The 18,441-nt window shown below is 33.4% G+C and overlaps 2 protein-coding genes across 2 annotated transcripts; one reads left to right on the top strand and one right to left on the bottom strand.

Annotated features, from left to right (window-relative positions):
- The first annotated feature begins 6,389 nt into the window (after positions 1–6,389).
- LOC145062850 (protein PHOX4-like) lies at positions 6,390–11,263 on the top strand. The gene is made up of 3 exons (XM_079010437.1): positions 6,390–9,100; positions 9,768–9,991; positions 10,962–11,263. Exons 1-2 carry the CDS (start codon positions 7,189–7,191, stop codon positions 9,917–9,919), a joined length of 2,064 nt encoding a protein of 687 aa, XP_078866563.1. The 5' UTR covers positions 6,390–7,188; the 3' UTR covers positions 9,920–9,991; positions 10,962–11,263.
- Positions 11,264–11,510: 247 nt separating this feature from the next.
- LOC145062851 (protein S-acyltransferase 24-like) lies at positions 11,511–15,312 on the bottom strand. Its single transcript, XM_079010438.1, has 13 exons — positions 14,830–15,312; positions 14,324–14,464; positions 14,110–14,222; positions 13,957–14,036; positions 13,714–13,877; positions 13,365–13,497; positions 13,180–13,279; positions 13,013–13,070; positions 12,796–12,873; positions 12,611–12,709; positions 12,450–12,528; positions 12,185–12,333; positions 11,511–12,107 (listed from the first exon to the last, which is right to left on the bottom strand). The coding sequence occupies exons 1-13, from the start codon at positions 15,094–15,096 to the stop codon at positions 11,658–11,660; spliced, it is 1,911 nt and encodes a 636-aa protein (XP_078866564.1). The 5' UTR covers positions 15,097–15,312; the 3' UTR covers positions 11,511–11,657.
- Between the last annotated feature and the right edge of the window lie 3,129 nt (positions 15,313–18,441).

The raw sequence follows: 18,441 nt of genomic DNA, 5'->3' as shown, positions 1-18,441 counted from the left end.
AAGAAGTGTCTATCAGATGAAACACTCGTCGTTCCCCTTGATGAAATCAAAATCAACGAGAATCTCCTGTTCGTTGAAGAACCAATCGAAATCATGGACAGGGAGGTGAAGCGTACTAAGCAAAGTCGCATCCCGATCGTGAAGGTACGGTGGAACGCAAAGCGTGGGCCAGAATTCACGTCGGAACGCGAAGATCAAATGAAGCAAAAGTACCCTCACCTATTCTAGCATTCTCAAATCTAGCTTTCAAACAGAATTTCGGGACGAAATTCCCTCTAACGGGGGGATGATGTCACAACTGGAAATTTTGTGTCATGTAATCTATACACTCAAGTTAATGTGAATCAAAAACTTAAGAGCATGTGTGATACCTACTATTATGACATCAAAAACTTCAATCAAATACATCATACAAGTACTACAAATAGTCAACAAGTAATTGGAAACCCTAGAAGTTCTTGTTTAGGTCCATCTTGGACTAGGACTTCCTTGTTGGACCCAAGTGGACCAATAAGCTTCCAATTTGACTATCATGGGCTTAGAACCCTTAAAGGGGCTCTATTTGGAACCATATTAATTTATTTCAACATTTTGGGCCATGTTGGGCCTAGAATGAAATGAATTAAAAGCCTTGATACATGAATAACCTAAACTAGTCCAATAAAAATATAAAAATCCTACCACATTCTTTTAGGTTTAAAACATACCCAAACAAACTCTAATATTGGGCTTAGGGGCAAAAAGCTCAAATTTCTCCTTTTTCCTTCAAGGTTCTCGGCCCAAGGCCCAAGTCCAAGAGGAAATGGTGAAGAGTTGACTATTTGCTTGCCACCTCATTTATACCCAACATGTTTCCATGCACATCTCATACTTCTAGGAACATATCACTTCAAAAATCACTTCTCCTTTTTCCTCCCTCACTCTCGGCCGAAACACACCCACACACACATCACAAAAATCTATTCCAAACTCTCTAAGTCTTGAAGAACAATCCTCCCTCCTCCTTCAAAAATTTTGTGCATCAAGAAGCTTCACAAGGAGAATCCATCACCAAAATCATTATCTAGGTAAGTTAATGCTTGGATCCATGCTTTGGACTCCTTCTTATCTCCAAAAATCTCTTCTTAACTCTCATGAAATCATAAACTTGTGTCTTAGAACTCCATAAGCTCGAAATCTTCATCAAGGGGTGCTAGGGTCAAAAATCACCAAGCTTTCTTCCATCCTTTCTTCAAAAACCGAATCAACATCCAAAGGTGAGCTTCATACCCCCTATTTTCTGTTTTTATGAGTTTTGTGGGGGGGGGGGGGAATACAAGTGAAAGTGTAGATCCATATATGTTTTGTATGCCTTGTATGATTTCTATGCTTATATGTGTGTTTTTGTGTGTTATAATGTTGGATCTAGCCTTAAAACCCCTAAAAACCGAGATATACTTTATGATTAATGATACTAGCATCAATTATATTTCTACATACAAAGTGTTCCAAGAAAAAATAGCTAAATGGCTTAATAACATTTTATTTGGGCTAAAAACTCAATTTTTGGACATAAAATGTTAAAAATATAAAGTTAAAGGGCCCAAATTGAAATATTTCGAAATCTGATGAGGGAGATGAGTCAAAACAGTTTCCATAATGTATTTTATGAAAATATACTTGTTGGAGGACTAAAAACACAAATTTCAAGCTTAATGGGCTAAAGATGACATTTTCGGCCCAATAAGGCCCATTATGCGAAATTTTCTGATTTGGAGGGCCAAAACTGTATTTTTCTGTAAAACAGTGGACTACTAGTGTTCCAAGTACTTTTCAAAGGTTTAAAATGCTTTTTAAATTTAAAAAGGACCAAAGTTGCAAAATTTTACAATTTGGGCCAAAATTGTCAAAACTGCGAAAAAGAGGGGTTATAACCGAGAAAACTGCATTTTCAGGGACCTAAACTGTTTTCAATGAAAAGTATGCTGAAAAATATTAATTTCAATAATTTTTGGTGTTAAAATGTCAAGCAAAATGATTTAAGGACCAAACCGGAAAGTTATTTACCTAAAGGGTTGAAAAAGTAAATCTTACAAACAATGAGGGGCTGAAAACAGAAAACTTTCAAGGCTAATTCAATACACGCAATTTGATCAAATAATGGCACCGCGACTATCGACGAAATACAATACATACAATACCAAAAGTCGTTGTTAAACGAATTGGTTCGGTCTCGAACCAATAAAAACCCGAAACTACTAACACGACGATAACTCGATTCATACACGAAAACATTTGGTAATTCAATATACACGTGAGAGTGCACAGACGTCTACGCACTATCTTTGGGCCCCAAAAGTGTAAAATCTTGTTCGTTGGGCCTAGCTAGCCCAATGACCTGATCTTAAGGCCCGAAGACTTCTATCTTACGAGGTGTTGGGTCTTACACGATCTAACACAGCGTAAAAGGACTTTCAATGGCTTGTATACTATCGGTCCCCAAGGGTCCTTTGGTATTGCTAGTAAAGTCGGTATTTCATGCGAGGCGGGTCAGGGACCCCTCGTACCTTTTTTTTATCCCCAACCGGTCAATGGAGTCATCGGGGTCTTCGTGTCCTCTTTCTCTTCGGATGTGGGGAAGACAGGGCGGTTGGATAACGTGATTAGTACGGACGACGCCTACGGGATCGTTAGTATAGTTATAAACTGGTCGTTTGTGTAACGCGTGTTTATAGCAATTAATCATGCTCAAAAATAATCCGATGTCGCCTGGGATTGATAACTTCATGCGTTGCAATGGTTTCATTTTAACTTCATGGAATTCAAAAAATTAGGAAAACATCGGGTTTTCCTAGGGTTTTTCAATACATACGGATTCGAAATGTATACAAGTTGAATGAACAACTTTTTTTTTTGCAAGTATAGAAACAAACAAGCATAACTATGGATCTTCGCAAACGTTTTCAAAAGCTTTTCTTTTCAGAAAATATCGGATTTTCTGGTGGTTTTCAAAACGATACAAAACATTGTTTTTTCAAATACCGCTTATGAACTCACCAACATTTCGCATGTTGACGTTTTTCAAAATACTTGTATTCTCAGGGAACCAGTGAATCAAAGGGAAATGTACTCAGTGATGGCTTGCAGTCTACTTATTAACGAATCGAACAATTTATTTTTGGGAATGTAATGTTTAAACAATGTACTTCATGTAAACTTTATTGGTTGTACTATATTAATGCATGGTGACGAATGTTGTTACGTTTCATATATATTCAATGTTATGGTATTCAATTGAGTCACAATAGCCCCCGGACGTTTCCGCTGTCTGGTTCGGGGGTGTGACAGATTGAGTGTGTCATAATATTCAAAGTTTATTTATTCCTTCTGTCATAATTGAATAAGTGATGCCCATGATCCCCTCGATGATTTGGTGTTTACATCAAATGCATGGTTGTGCTTAGACTGAATTAATAATTGATCAATCATGTAGTCGGTTGTGTTCGACACGAATCTCTATTAGGAAACATAATCTTGAACTTCTAAGATTGATAAGATTTATGTGTTACGTACATTCATATGAATATCTTGTAGAACAAATGAATATTTGATCACTTGTCTAAGAACTTTTTATACCTACAAGGGTATGAGTACATCCATAGTCATTAATGATATACACCATGCTAGGTTTAAGAAATTTAAGACTACATAGTTGTTATGAGATGTGCAAGTGGAAGATTGTTGGAAGTATGATCATGGTCATGACAAGTGGTGATATTTCTATAAATAAAATGGTCATTTTAGGTTATACACAAGACATGATTTAAGTATAAAATGACAAAACATAATTTAGAAGGACTAGTTTATTAACTTGTCATCGTGTTATAAGTTAAACAAAAACTTAATTAGCACAATGGTTTGAGTGTAATTATCTCTAATTCAAATTAGGATATAAAGATAACAGTCAAAAGGGATATGGGTATAAAAACCCTCAACCTTATAACTGATTTAAATACATATGAATCGACAACCTCCTCGCCTCTGTAAGGTGGTCTTGATTTGGCCAAAGAAAATAGGAGAAATTGTGTCATTTTGCTAGATCGTGATCTCAGGTGTTCCTACATTAGAGGATCTTCGGTCTGGGTATTCGTTCATCCAAAAGAAACATAGAAAAATTGACAAAATAAGGGTATACATTTAACCATGGTTGTCGATTCTGGTTGCAACTAGTTCCTAGAATTTGATCCATGGTGCTACGATGGGTATGTTTGTATTGCTTATGTTGCATGTTATGTAAAAACCACCACATTCAAACATTGGGAACAAACTTCAAACAAGGTAGCAACCTTGGAAGCGAATTATCATATAAAGGGATGAAATATATTCTATCTTGAGGTATATTATGGTCCTTTGAGGAGATCATAGAAGGAGCTGACCGGTCTTCTTGCACTACAAGAGAAGTGCAAGTTTGTTTTGGACCTGTTGAGTTTTTGGTTCGATGTGTTTTAGGCTGTGAGTATTTTCACTATTTGTCCGTTTTGGATTTTACGTATTTTAAGTAATTGTATATTTTGGGTAAAGCATTTTGAGTATTTTCATAATTTGAGCTATATGTATTTGGGCTTTTTGTACATTCTATAAGTTATAATATTTTAACTATTCGACTGATTTGGAGTGAGTATTTTGATTTGGTGCATAAACTGAGAATACATGTTTGAAACTATTTTCTATAACTTTGAAACATGCTTTTGGCTTTAGATTTTAGTATAAACGACTAGTTTTGAAATGTCTTTTAATGTAAAGACTTTTGTTTAAAAGACAAAATTTTGACAAAGTGAGTCACGATATAGAAAAACTTTTGGAAAGTAAATGTATTTTGAAAGTCATTCATTTGAAGGAATGAGATGAGAAAACATATTTTCAAATATTATTTTGGGTCTAAAACTCATGCACTCACAAGTCAATTTTACTGTCTTAGGTATTCTTTGACATGTGTGACATGTATCAGGTATAAAGTTGAAGTCTACAATTATATGTATTCATCACCATTTTAAAAAAAGGACCAATACTGTAATTTACTCTATTTTTATATCATAAAGATATAACTGAAAACTGGGAAACTTAAATACGAAGAAAAGTCCTAAATAAAATATTAATGGGCTTGGGGAGGTGTCTTGGCTTGTAGTTCGAGTTAAGCATATTTGTTGATAGTTTGACTTTGACTAACGGAGTGAAACTGATTGGCCGTTAGACATGTAACGGTTTCGGCAGTTGATATCAGGATACAAATGCAGTTCTGGTAGATTTCTGTTAAGTCGACAGACGACAATAGGGTCACTTGACATGTGTGGCTTAAAGTAGATAACGTTTTACATCCCATCCTTATGATTTACACCCAATCCTTTTAATAAAAGAATTAAATGCACTTAAAAAGGATATAATGTATCACATGATTCATGTACTTCATGCTAATTTTTTTATCTTAAATTTATGTAATGTATTAATTTTAACATTATGTCCGAAAGGTAAGTACAATATCTTAACTTACTTAAGCATCGAATCGTTATATAATACCATAATTAAAATACGTACAAAGCATTGTCAATGCATAAAAAATTAAAGATGTTATTTTATCCAAATAAACAGAAATTAGAATATTTGAATACATGTTGCTCAAAATATATATTAATAAAAGTATTGTTATGATCGGTTTGGACAAGTTTATTAATTGTCAATGAATAAATATTTAAATAGGTATTGCCCAATATATATTAATAAATTTAAATAGAAAAATAATGTTATATTTCATATGATTCAGACATGTTAACTTTCTCAAAATGAAACACAAACATCAAATTTAACACGAAGACACATCCACATAGCATCAATTATAGATTAATATCGATTCAAAAAGAGACCTTAATTGCCTTCAAAAGCCAATTTTGTATTTAAAAAAATAGTAACCGTTATTTATTGATTTATAGTTCTGATGCCAAATTTGCTTTTACCATTTCTTGCATCTTTTGACATCATCGTTACCTTTTCTTAAAATTTAAGTAAATGTATATCAACATAATATCTAAAATCTAGAATCAAAATAAAACAAGACAATAATATTATTTTGATAAAAATAAACCTTTAATTTTTTAATTTTTTTTTTTATATAAAACAGGACCCAACAATCTTGGAGTTCACGGGAACTATGGGACCACTTTCCTTGCACTTCTTATTCTCTAAGATTTTCAAGAATTATTTAATTCTATTTTCCAAGAAAAAAATTAAAAACAAAATTCTCTCATTACCTTTTCTTTAACTTTTATGCCGTTACGTCATTAATCTTAAACGTTTATTACATAAAATTAAATCAATTTAAAAAGTAAACAGTAAATATTACCTTCCCAACAGAGCTTCACATCCAAAACGAATATTAGAAGCTCAAGAACGCAAGCTTTTTTCTCTGCTCCACAAATTTTCGATGTTCTTCAAAGATCACATTTTATCTCATCCCAGATAAGTTTTTTTAGCTCCATTCATTTCCTTTGATGTTTCTCAAATTTCCCATTAACTCATTTAGATTAATATCGATTTTCAAGAGAGATTTTGACTGGTAGTTGCGTACGAATCATCATCTCTCCCTTTCGAATTTTTTTCCCCTTTTCTTGTCATATTTCAATCTCACAAGCAACAATAGTGCATTTTTTGATAGAAAAAAGCAAGTTGGGATTTTTAGTTTTGGTTTACGACTTTACGTACAAGTTTGGTTTAAGCTATTAGAATCTTAACTTTCACACAGTGAGGGTGTTCTGCGTGAAATAATCTTGTAGGTTTGAAGATATATAATTCAAGGAAAGGGAGTCGTTTTGGTTTGTTGTGAGTTTATGTGTGAAAATTTCTTGTGGGTTTGGAGATACGTAATTGCTATCTTGAAAAAGCTAAAGGATTTCAAGAAATAATCTTTTTCAGTTCTTGAAGTTTCTCACACACAGTGAAGGTGTTTCTGTGTGAGATTTCATTGTGAATTTGGAGATACGTTAATCTAAGGTAGATGGGTCTTTTGGGTTTGTTTCAAGTCGATAATTTGATGTTTAGGATTTGAATTAAAATCTATAACATTACTTTGTCTTGATTCTTGAAAACCCCCACGATTTTCAAGAAACTTCATCTTTTTGGTTGTTTATGTCTTGAGCTAGTTTTGTCATTAGTTCAACAATGGGTAAAAAGTCAGGAAAAAATAAATACGATAATGACACCATCATTTTCATTTCCATGGCACAAGAACACAAAGAAGAGGGAAACAAATTATTTCAAAAGAAAGATTACGAAGGTGCCATATCAATTTACCAAAAAGCCCTCAAATTGCTTCCCAAAAACCACATAACAGTCTCTTATCTCCAAACCAACATTGCATCATGCTACATGCAAATGGGTATCACCGAATTCCCAAGGGCTATTCATGAGTGTAATTTAGCCCTTGAAGTTACACCGAAATATAGTAAAGCACTTTTGAAACGAGCTAGGTGTTATGAAGCTTTAGATAGACTCGATTTGGCTTTAAAAGATGTTAATCTTGTGTTAAATATGGAACCAAAAAACATCATGGCAATTGAGATTGCCCATAGAGTGAAATCACTTATAGAGCCAAAAAATCTCATTGTCAATGAAGAAGAAAAAAGTGAAAAACTTGAGCATATGGATAAAAAAGTGGACAAGATTGAAGTGAAAGAAACCAAAGATAAGTTGGTTGTTGTGGATGAAAAAGATTCAAAAAATCTCATGGTGAGTGAAGAAAAAAGTGAAAAACTTGAGCATATGGATGAAAAAGAAGACAAGATTGAAGAGAAAGAAACCAAAGATAAGTTGGTTGTTGTGGATGAAAAAGATTCAAAAACTCTCATGGTGAGTGAAGAAAAAAGTGAAAAACTTGAGCATATGGATGAAAAAGAAGTGAGTGAAGAAAAAAGTGAAATGCTTGAGCAAATGGATGAAAACGAAGACAAGATTGAGGAGAAAGAAACCGAAGATAAGTTGGTTGTGGATGAAAAAATAAGCAAATTTAGCGAAGAAAATAACAAGCCAAAAAGGAGTATAAAATTGGTCTATGGAGACGATATAAGATGGGCAAAAATTCCAATTAATTGCGATGTTTTGGAATTAAGAGAAATTATATTCGTAAGATTTCCACTTTCACGAGCTGTTTTAATAAAATATCAAGATCAAGAGGGCGATATGGTCACAATAACCACAAACGAAGAATTAAGATGGGCGGAATCACTTTCGGATCAAACTTCGGTCAAACTTCACATCATAGAAGTCAACCCCGAGCAAGATCCATTTTTCGACCATTTTAGAAGACAAGAAAAGAAGAAAAAGCTTTTAAATTCAAAATCTTGTATCGATGATTGGATTCTAGAATTTTCAGAGGTTTTCAAGAACTATGTCGGGTTTAATTCAGATTCGTATTTGGATCTTCATGAAATTGGTATGAAGTTGTACATGGAGGCTATGGAGGATGCGTTAACAAGTGAAGAATCGCAAGAACTTTTTAATAAAGCAGCCGATAAGTTTCAAGAAATGGCAGCTTTGGCTTTGTTTAATTGTGGAAATGTGCATATGTCAAAAGCGAGAAAAAGGGTTTTTGAAGAATCAAAAAAAGATTTATACGAATGGGCACAAAATGAGTATTCAAAAGCTGGTGAGATGTATGAAAAGGCAATCAAAGTGAAGCCTGATTTTTACGAAGGTTTTTTGGCTTTAGGACATGAGGAATTTGAGAAGGCGAAAATACGTTGGTATTATGAGATTGAGAAAAATGATGATATTCAAAAGTGGGATTCGAATGAGGTTATTGAACTTTATAATAAAGCGGAAGAAAATATGGAAAAGGGTATGGGAATGTGGGAGGAAGGTGATAAAAAAGAAGGTGGAAATATGAGGTCTTTGATAAATGTTTTGTGGGGTACTATGCTTTATGAAAGATCAAGTATGGAATATAAATTAGGGCTTGATTTTTGGCATGAATGTTTGGAGATTGCTGTTGAAAAATTTGAAGTTGCGGGTGTTTCTCATACGGATATTGCTGTGATGATAAAGAATCATTGTTCTAATGTTGATGCACCACAAGGTATTTTGGTTCCTTATTTTTCTTGAAAATTTTACGTTAATTCGAGGTAAAAAAAAAGGTACAAAAATCCTATCCATATTTGTCGGAATCAATTAGTTGACAATATGGTGAAACTTGATTGTTGGAGTATTAAAAGGGCAAAATGGTGATTTAGTCATATTCAGACACTCCAACAAAGAAACAGTCTTTGTGTATAACACCTCGTTTTCCACAATAATTGTTGTACGGATAAATGTTGTTTGTTGGATGCTTAAAGATTGTTTATTTTTTTGGACCATATGGATTTTTTAGATATGGGAAATGACCATTTTACCCTTTTATTTTACTTAACGCATAAAGAACGATTTAATAGATAAAGTCAGAGAAACGAGACTTTCCATATTAAGTCCTAACTTTTTACAAAATTGAAATCACTCTCATTTCTTTTCCTTCCATTTTTCCAAGTATGTTGTCGTTTTTCCATTTGTTTTTTAAACATCATTTATCCAACAACACCTAATGAGAAAAAAAAATTATGTCTCTTATAGACCACCATTTTGGACGTTTTTCAAAATACGGAACCAATCAAGTCATATGGAGCCCTTTTTGTTTGAAATTTTGCTTATTTTCTTCTGATTTTAAGAAATCTTGGAAGCAAGTTTTGACCTTAAATTCTTATGTTCTTTAGGTTTAGGTTTTGATATTGATGAGATAGTACAAGCATGGCATGAAATGTATGAAGTGAAAAGATGGCAAAGTGGTGTTCCTTCTTTTAGATTAGAACCATTGCTTCGAAGACGAGTTTCTAAGTTGTTTTACGCCTTTGAACATGCACAATGAGTGCCATTTCAAGATCTGGTTATTACATGCAAAAGGAAAACGGGTGCTTCTTGTTCCATGTCCAACTACTTGGTAATTCTTCTATCTAAAATTACTTTCTTGCCCATTTTAATTGTGATAGAGAATTGGACTTACTTATTTGGATCCACAAGATTCCCGTGGTTTGTTGTTGTTGAAGGGCATTTAGGACATTTGCTTGTAGTCAACCATTTTTTTCCTTGTTACTACCTATGTCCCACGAAAACTTTCAACAATTTTCATTAGGAGTTGTCTTGTATTGATCATAAAATCTCATTTTTGGCAAAACCCCCTTTCTCATCAAAGGGTATTTTCGACATTAACTAATGGTCCAATGATAAATGCCTTATAACATGTCTTTGTTACGTAATTTTCGTGTGTCAAAATCTAACATCCTCTTATTCATGTGCACATGTTCTGTTCTTGATTCTTGATTCTTGATTTTCTTGTAACAATGACAATTCTACTCTTAATGATCTTTTTTAACGACTTAATAAATATTTAAAATACATTCACAATGAACATATAATACTTTTTTTTCACTATGAATCATAATTTATTTAAATCGAAGAATATTTTGTCTTTATTTATGAATTTAATTCAAATTCAACTATTAAATGACTTTTTCTATTTCTGTTTGCCTACCAAACATGATACCGGAATGTAATGGTTCATTCCATTCTCTTACTCATTCCATTCCTTTGTCATTCCATTCAATTTAAACCAAACAAACCTTCAACTCTGAGGTAGAAACTGATATTTCCACCCATTTTGCCACATTACAAGCCATTTTTAAGGGGCATTTTAGACATTTCACAACAATCTTACGACGTCCGCATGTTAGCATCTTACTCATGCACACACATTACCGTTTTTCTGTGTAATTTCTTCATGTCCTTGTGACAATGACAATTATACCCTCACTGCCATGTTATAGTTTTTCACATGGTGCCCTATTGATTTCTTAATTTACCCTTTTTTAACGTTTCTCTCGAGCTAGAAACTGATACGATCTTTTCTGCAGGGTACTATTGCATTGCAGGTGAGTTGTAAGTATCACGACAAAACATAGTAGATAACACGGAGGGGTAGTTACGTAAATTGGTGAAAAATACTTTAATTTTTTAAAGTATTTGTTTTTAAGGTCATATAGAGTTATTTTTGTTGTTTTGGCTTGCAAGTTTTATTCAGTTGGTGTATACTCTTTAATTATGTAACCAATGTTGATTTAGTAGAAAGTGATTTTGGCTTTTGCACACAATGCCTTCACTTATACTTTGTTTGTTACTATTTACTATTATCAATAAAGAAATACGTTGCTTGTTACATATTGTTATTATATCAGTAAAAAAATATATATAAGTATATTGCTATATGTTTAAAGAATTGTAAGTATGTTGCTATTACGTGTAAATAAAATATAAGTACATTGCTATATAATGAGTTCCAAATTGCTATACTGATTTAAAAAAAAAAAAAAAAAAGTAAAGTAAAGTACATTGCTATTTCATGCTAATAATTAGTTAACCTTAAACAAAAATATATTCCTTTTTCTTGTTTATGAAAAGTCATATCCACTGAAAACTTCTATTGTTGCTTGATTAAAAAATCGATGTATACAAAATATTTCAATGTATAACTTCCACTCAACACTAGAAAAAATGATTTACCATTTTACCCCTCATCTGTGTACCATATAGAGGAAAAAGAGCATATATAATCATAACGCCACCCTAGATCGCGAACCTCGACCTAACCCTAACCCTAACCCTAAAGGCACCGACTCCGTTTTCGGCTTACCATGGCTACAACCGGGAGAATGAACATGGTGGCCGTTTCCATTCGTTTGATGAGAATAACCACCACCACCACTACCTGCGGCAGCAGCCGCCGCGGCGGCGGAAGCAATAGGTCCTCCGTTTTGTAAGTTTAGGGCTAGACTCGAAGCAGTCATCGGCATCATGTTGATGCCGTCGAATTGATCGGCGGCGGCGGCGGAGGAGGGTTCTTCTGCGACCTCGATGTCTTCGTTGTAGCCGTTGATTAAGAAATCGGAGCAGTTTTTCTTGCAGCCGTGATCGTATGGGTTTCTGAATCGACCTCCGTTTCCTCTTAAGTAGTTGTATCGCATCATGTTTGCCATTTCGTTTGTTGTGATATTTCGACCCACCTTTCACCAATTAAAAAAATAAATTGATTCTATAATAATATAATTTTAATTTAATTTAATAAATGGGGAAAAAATACCTGAGAAATTTGCATACAAGTTAAAGCTGCGACACCAATCAAGAGTGAAAAATCTGAAACTAGAAATAATAGAACACCAAGATGTTGATTACCAACATGTTGCAACCACCCCCCAAAAGAAGATGGAGCCAATGGATCCTTCACAATTCCTACATCAAAATCAATACTACTCCTATTATTATTAAATGTAAAAAAAATAGTAATCTACTTTTATTTGTATTTATTTTTTTATTAATAAACAAATAAATGAAGAGAGAAACCATACTTGTAAGTGCAACTGTGCCGGTTATCAACATGGCAAAAACTTCCAGAACAAGAAAAACCAAAAAATCCCATTTGTTTTTCTGAAATTTAAAAAAAAATGGTCAATGGAAGGAGAAAAATGTAAAAATTATATAATTTTTTATAATAAAAAAAATTACAAACCTTTCCGACACAATTGGATACCCAAGGGCAGTGATGGTCAAATTGTTCCACACATCGCTCACATGTTGAACAATGCTTCGCTCGAAGAGGTCGAACAATCTAATTTATCAAAATTTATAAATAAAATAATAAATATTTAAAAAAAAAAAGGAGAAACATTTGGGATGTATCATGTATGCTATTACCTTACAAGTCGCACAGAGTTGATTCCAATTGCCAGCTAGCAAAGCCGGGTCCCGCACCTCAAGCTTAAGTAAAGGCTCCTACTCGATACAAACAAAAAATACGAATTTATAAATTGATGAAAAGTAAAGTTCATTTCTATTTTATGCAATTCATTGAGAGAAAAAAAATATATATGTTTATGCACAATGGTGAGGTTTATTTATAACACAAGCTTACATCATCTCTTGTATCTTTGGATTCATTCCTGTTGGCTTTAATGTAACCTGGATCTTTGCTACAAAAACCACAAAGGACACCAACATCATCAACATGTCATTTTTTATAAAAAATTGAAGTTATTATTATAAAATTCAAGAGTAAAAATAAAAATAAAATAAGTTTACCAGCTACAGCGATAGAAAAGAATTAATCCTGCACTTGCTAATGTGACACCAATCCATGCAAAAAATGCAGAACCAGCTGTTAATTTTGGTAAATTTGAAGCTGCAGACAATAAGAATTAAGAAATACTATTATTAGATGATAAATATATATTAATTTATTTGAGAGGATTGAAAAATATAAATACCCATGATGACTGAATTGATATAGGTCAAAAGTAGCACAAATATTACACACAGAAGTGCTGGTGCTAGCCCTAGTTTTGTTAGTTTTCCAAATGTACCCTCGTAACGTTTTTCAAGCAACTTCCTAGCATTACCCTGGAGAATATATATAATATATAATAAGGTGATTGATTAAAAAAAAAAAGGAAAATATTATTGTGAATAAAAACCTATTATTTTGCAAAATTATCAATATTTATGGAGAATACGAAGAAACCACTGAAATTTCTTTATAAATGGTCCCTACAGTCATTTTCTAATTATTTCGCTAAATAATAGGTATTAATATTATTATTATTAAGGAATACCTACAAGGAAAAATGCAACTTGTCGATGATTTTTATCAGAAGCAAGTTGTGCAGGTGTAAGGCCAGTATTATCAGTCACCATTAAATCATCTTTCTTTCCTGCTTGCACTAATACTGTGCATGCTTCTAAGTGTCCCCTGATTGCAGCCCAATGTAGAGGTGTACAACCTAAAATTGCAAGGATCTAATTGTAAGCAACTATCTCACAAACAAAAATGATGGATCAAAAGTCTTTAAAATACAATACCTTCTTTGTCTGGACGCCCTCTATATGCATCCAGAAAGAGAAGAAGACGTATACTATCTGCAAAACCTTTATATGCAGCCCTACAAAACAAACTCTTGAATTAAGGGACAATATAGAGTTGGAGTTTATAGTAGAATGAAGAGATTCAAGTACCAATGTAAAGGGCTTCTTCCTTCATTATCAGGAATATCTGGATCTGCATTCCATTTTGTGACCATGTGATACAGATAAGCTGTTTGACCATACTGTGCAGCAACATGAGTGGCCTGTAACAAATTCAAATTTGATAATGAAATAGAATCTTTGTTGACAGTGCCCTAAATTGAATCCATGAAACTGAAATGAATTCAATGCCCTAAATACACACCTGATATCCAAATACATCAGCTGCATTAACACGAGCACCTTCTTCAAGCAAAAGATCTGCAATCTGAATGGCTCCCCTAACAGCACTCCAATGCAATGCTGTTTGACCACTGACATCCACTGCATTCACATCTGCACCATGCTGAAAGTTTCGTTCAAATGAAGTTAATACCACATAAACAGAAAGATGAAAAAGAATACCATAATATGTGAATAGAATGAAGGAGAAGCAGTTGAATGACAACTCTTTGGCATCAATAAAGAGAGTGATCAATCCATTGATCAGTATTTACAACAATTTGTATTTTGTAATTGATATCGTGTATGTGACTGATAATATTAGCTTAAGCTTCTTTTACTGATATCCTTTTTGGATCACTCTGTCCAGTAAAGGTAAAGTGGAGGATTGCTGAGATAAAACTGATCACGAGTGTATATACTACATAACTTGTAGTATTGTATACATCTTCATGAGCGAAGATAGAAACAGAGGAAAAGAGGGAAAACCTCGACGATGTATTGAGCAGCGGCGACACGATTGTTAAGGGCGGCCCACTGCAAAGCGCGGTATCCCTGATCGTCAGGCTTGTTAATGGAGCAACCTTCTGTCTCGACCAAATTTCGAAGCTTCTCCAAATCACCATACGCTGCAGCAGTGTAAATGTCATTCTTCAAGCTTTCCTCTGGCACTCCCACTCCTCCCTCGGCCGCTCCGTTGCCATTTCCGGCAGCAGTAGGATCTGTATTTTCTTCGACCTCGATCTCTGATGACATGCCGATTTAGAGGTAAAAAATTAATACGTCAAATGAAATGTAATAGATCAAAGGGGATTCTTGAACAATAAATTAGAGTATTCATGCGAATTAGGGTTTTTCCGGAGAGAGAGAGATAGGCGTCGGTGTTGACTCGGTAATGATGCGACGGCTTTCTGATGTCCGGTAAACAGAAGATTACAACAGAAACAACCGAATAAAAACACATCACTCCTTGTAATATTTCCAAGTATTCCGAAATAAATATATTTCCTAATGTACGAAAAGAATATTAAGTATAGACTATAAAATTAGAGTGCTACATGTATTTTTACAACCTTTTTTGGGGGTAACGGCCCAAAAATGATTTTTTTTTTCATTAATTTTTTTACTAATGGATTTGATTTTAGATTTAATCTCATTAGTAGTGTTATAACATCAATAGCAACATCATCAACTAGGGGTACGTAACTCATTGCAGTTTTTGGTCGAAACCGAACCGAAAACTAAAATTTTCATTATTTAAAGTTTAGAAACTATACGGTTCAGTTTTTAAACCGAAGTTAGAATCTTTGGTTTTCTAATACAAAAGTGGTCCATAGACAGCAAACTGTTCTTATCGACATAAATGATCCGCGGACAAAATTTAGTATCTTTGTCTTATTTTACATAAACGGGCATCACCGAACATCTTTGACCTTAATTTTTACATAAATGTAGGGTCACCCCAAGCCTAGGATTGTAAAATTATGTAAATGTATCGATTTGGCTAATGTCACATAATATGTCTCAAATTAAGTAGGTAACATGTCTACATAGACATGACATACCATGTATGCAATTCTAATCTAGCCTGATCCATATGGTGTTTACATGATATCTACATGGATTTAAAAAACTATTTTTTGATTTAGTTTATCTTTGTGTTCTTCTATTATAACATTGTATTTTGAAATTTTTATCCAATTATAGCAGAGAAAACTACTTTGAATATGGATTTAATCTTCTATGATTAGATAAAATCTTCTAAGTATAATGTTGTAATAGAAGAACACAAAGATGAATTAAATTAAAAAATATTTTTTTAAATTCATGTAGACGACTTATCAGCGTCATATTGATGAAACTAGGGGCGGCTCAACCAATTTGAAGACTCTAAGCAAATAAAAAAAATCATGGCCCTTCAAGTAAGCAATCAATTTCGAACTTGAGACATTTAGTTTTATAAACCAATGCTTTTACCACCAAACCAAGCTTCAAATTGTCTTTGTAACCCAAAATGAAGCTGGATTCAAATTGCATATATGGTATATCTGAATTTTTTAAATGCACGTGGACATAATGCTATAATAAACAAATAAATAAAAGTAGAATGTGTATACCTTTCTAGACTTGTTAGCTTTGTTTTCAAATTCAATACTTGTTAGCTTTGTTTTCAGATTCAACTTGTGCACATCATTTCTACTTCTTAAGATTATATGATATTGATTAACATTCACATATTTTAGAATAATAATAATCAATACTAAAATAAGATTTCATTTGATAAAAACTTTAAAACCAATTCTTTGTAGTTATATATTAATAACATGAGTTCTTTTTTGTCAATTTCCATAATATTAAATCGTACTAAATAGATAATATTAAAATTACTATAATATAAATAATCATCAAAATACATTTTTGTTACTTTATCTAATATGTAACATATCAAAAAATTATATTAAAAAGAAAAAAATTGCTTAATTTTGTATTTATTCTTTAATTAACAACTTTTTTTTTATCCAACTAGCTATTTAAATCGTAGATGAGGCTTCATAAACTGATGTGGTTCCATTTAATAGAATGTGATTTAGGGCATTCACATACGGTTTCATGTATATATTATTATTTTTTTTGAATCTTGTCATTTTTACCTAATGAAATCACAGATGGACTTGACCATTTGCAATTTCCTCATAAGCCATTATGATTTGCAGATTTCCAATGTTATTTTTAGAGAAAATTACAAATATAGATATTTTTGTTAATTACTTTGCAAAAAAATATGGTTTTTCAAAAAATAGCTACTAAAACCACGTATGGGGCCACCTCATCTTCGGTTTTGTCTAGTCAACTTTGGTTTAGTCATAATCGGGGAGAACAAACCTTTGATTTCATCATATATGATGTTGTTTTGTGACTTGTCTTTGGTTTCATGGTGTAACATCCGGTTTTCAGCTTCAGTGCTTTTGAGAGATTTTGAAGGAAGAAGCAAGGAGTAAGCCAAAGATTAGCAAGAAAGTCCCCATCTCCCTTCCTAGCTTGATTTTGGACCCTTGTAAGTGCTCAGGGCTCCATCTTTTTTATAATAAGTTGCTAGATCTTGAATTTTGTCATATTTTCTTTTTGATCTTGTTAGTTGAGATGGTCAGATTTCATAAAAGTTGCAACTTTATGAATCTCTGGATCATTTGGAGTGGTTCATGGTTTGGATCTGATGTTTGGTTAATTGATTGAGCCATGCATAAGATTTTGGTCATAAAACCCCATGCTGACCTAAGTTTAGTCCAATACATGCATTGGACATGCATGTCTAAAAAATACAAATCTTTAAGTGCTTCTTGGTTAAGCCCATGCTATGGTTGTACGTTATGGACCTAAGACTTGAGATCTAGACCTCTTGGTGAGTCTCAAGTGATTAAGTTGAAAACTTTATCCATTTAGACAATAAAAAATGATCAAATATGGACTTTAGAACCTTTGGGACCAGAAGATTCGACTTGATCCATTAAGACACTTTGGACCTAGTGTCCATGATGTGGCCTAGATTGCCACAACGTGGCAACTTGGGAAAACGCATATGTTTTGTCGTTTGAGGGCCACGACGTGGCCAAGGATGGCCATGACGTGCCAAGTCAACTTTGATCGTTGACTTTAACTTTTGACTTACATTGACGTTTGGTCAAACCCCTAGTTTTGGAAGGAAAGTTAAGGGTGTACTTTGTATGGTTGTATAGGTAGTTATAACATCTGTATTTGTGGCAGTAGGAACAGTAGCAGTTGATCATCATTTGTTAGGTGAGTCTCCTCATCGTACTTGTGGGTCAAAGGCACCAATGTCGGCCCACTAAATTATGTTGTAGGATGATAATTATCCTTTGTGACACTTGTTGATATGTCTGTATGTGCCTGTTGTCTTTATGACTCTTGCTAGTATGACTGTATGCTTAGATATAGAGGTAAAATAGACTCATACCGGTTGAAAGATACCGAAGGAGTCGGAAGAGACTCAAAGAGTTGGAAGGGACTCACGGATGAAATAGACTCGTTACAACTTAGGGTTGATATGTATGTATGATGTATACACGTGATATGTATGTATGA

This window comes from Lactuca serriola, chromosome 7, assembly GCF_051521515.1.
Source record: "Lactuca serriola cultivar US96UC23 chromosome 7, Lser_US96UC23_V15, whole genome shotgun sequence".
Lineage (NCBI taxonomy): Eukaryota > Viridiplantae > Streptophyta > Magnoliopsida > Asterales > Asteraceae > Lactuca > Lactuca serriola.
This window is presented reverse-complemented; position numbering and strand designations above follow the sequence as displayed.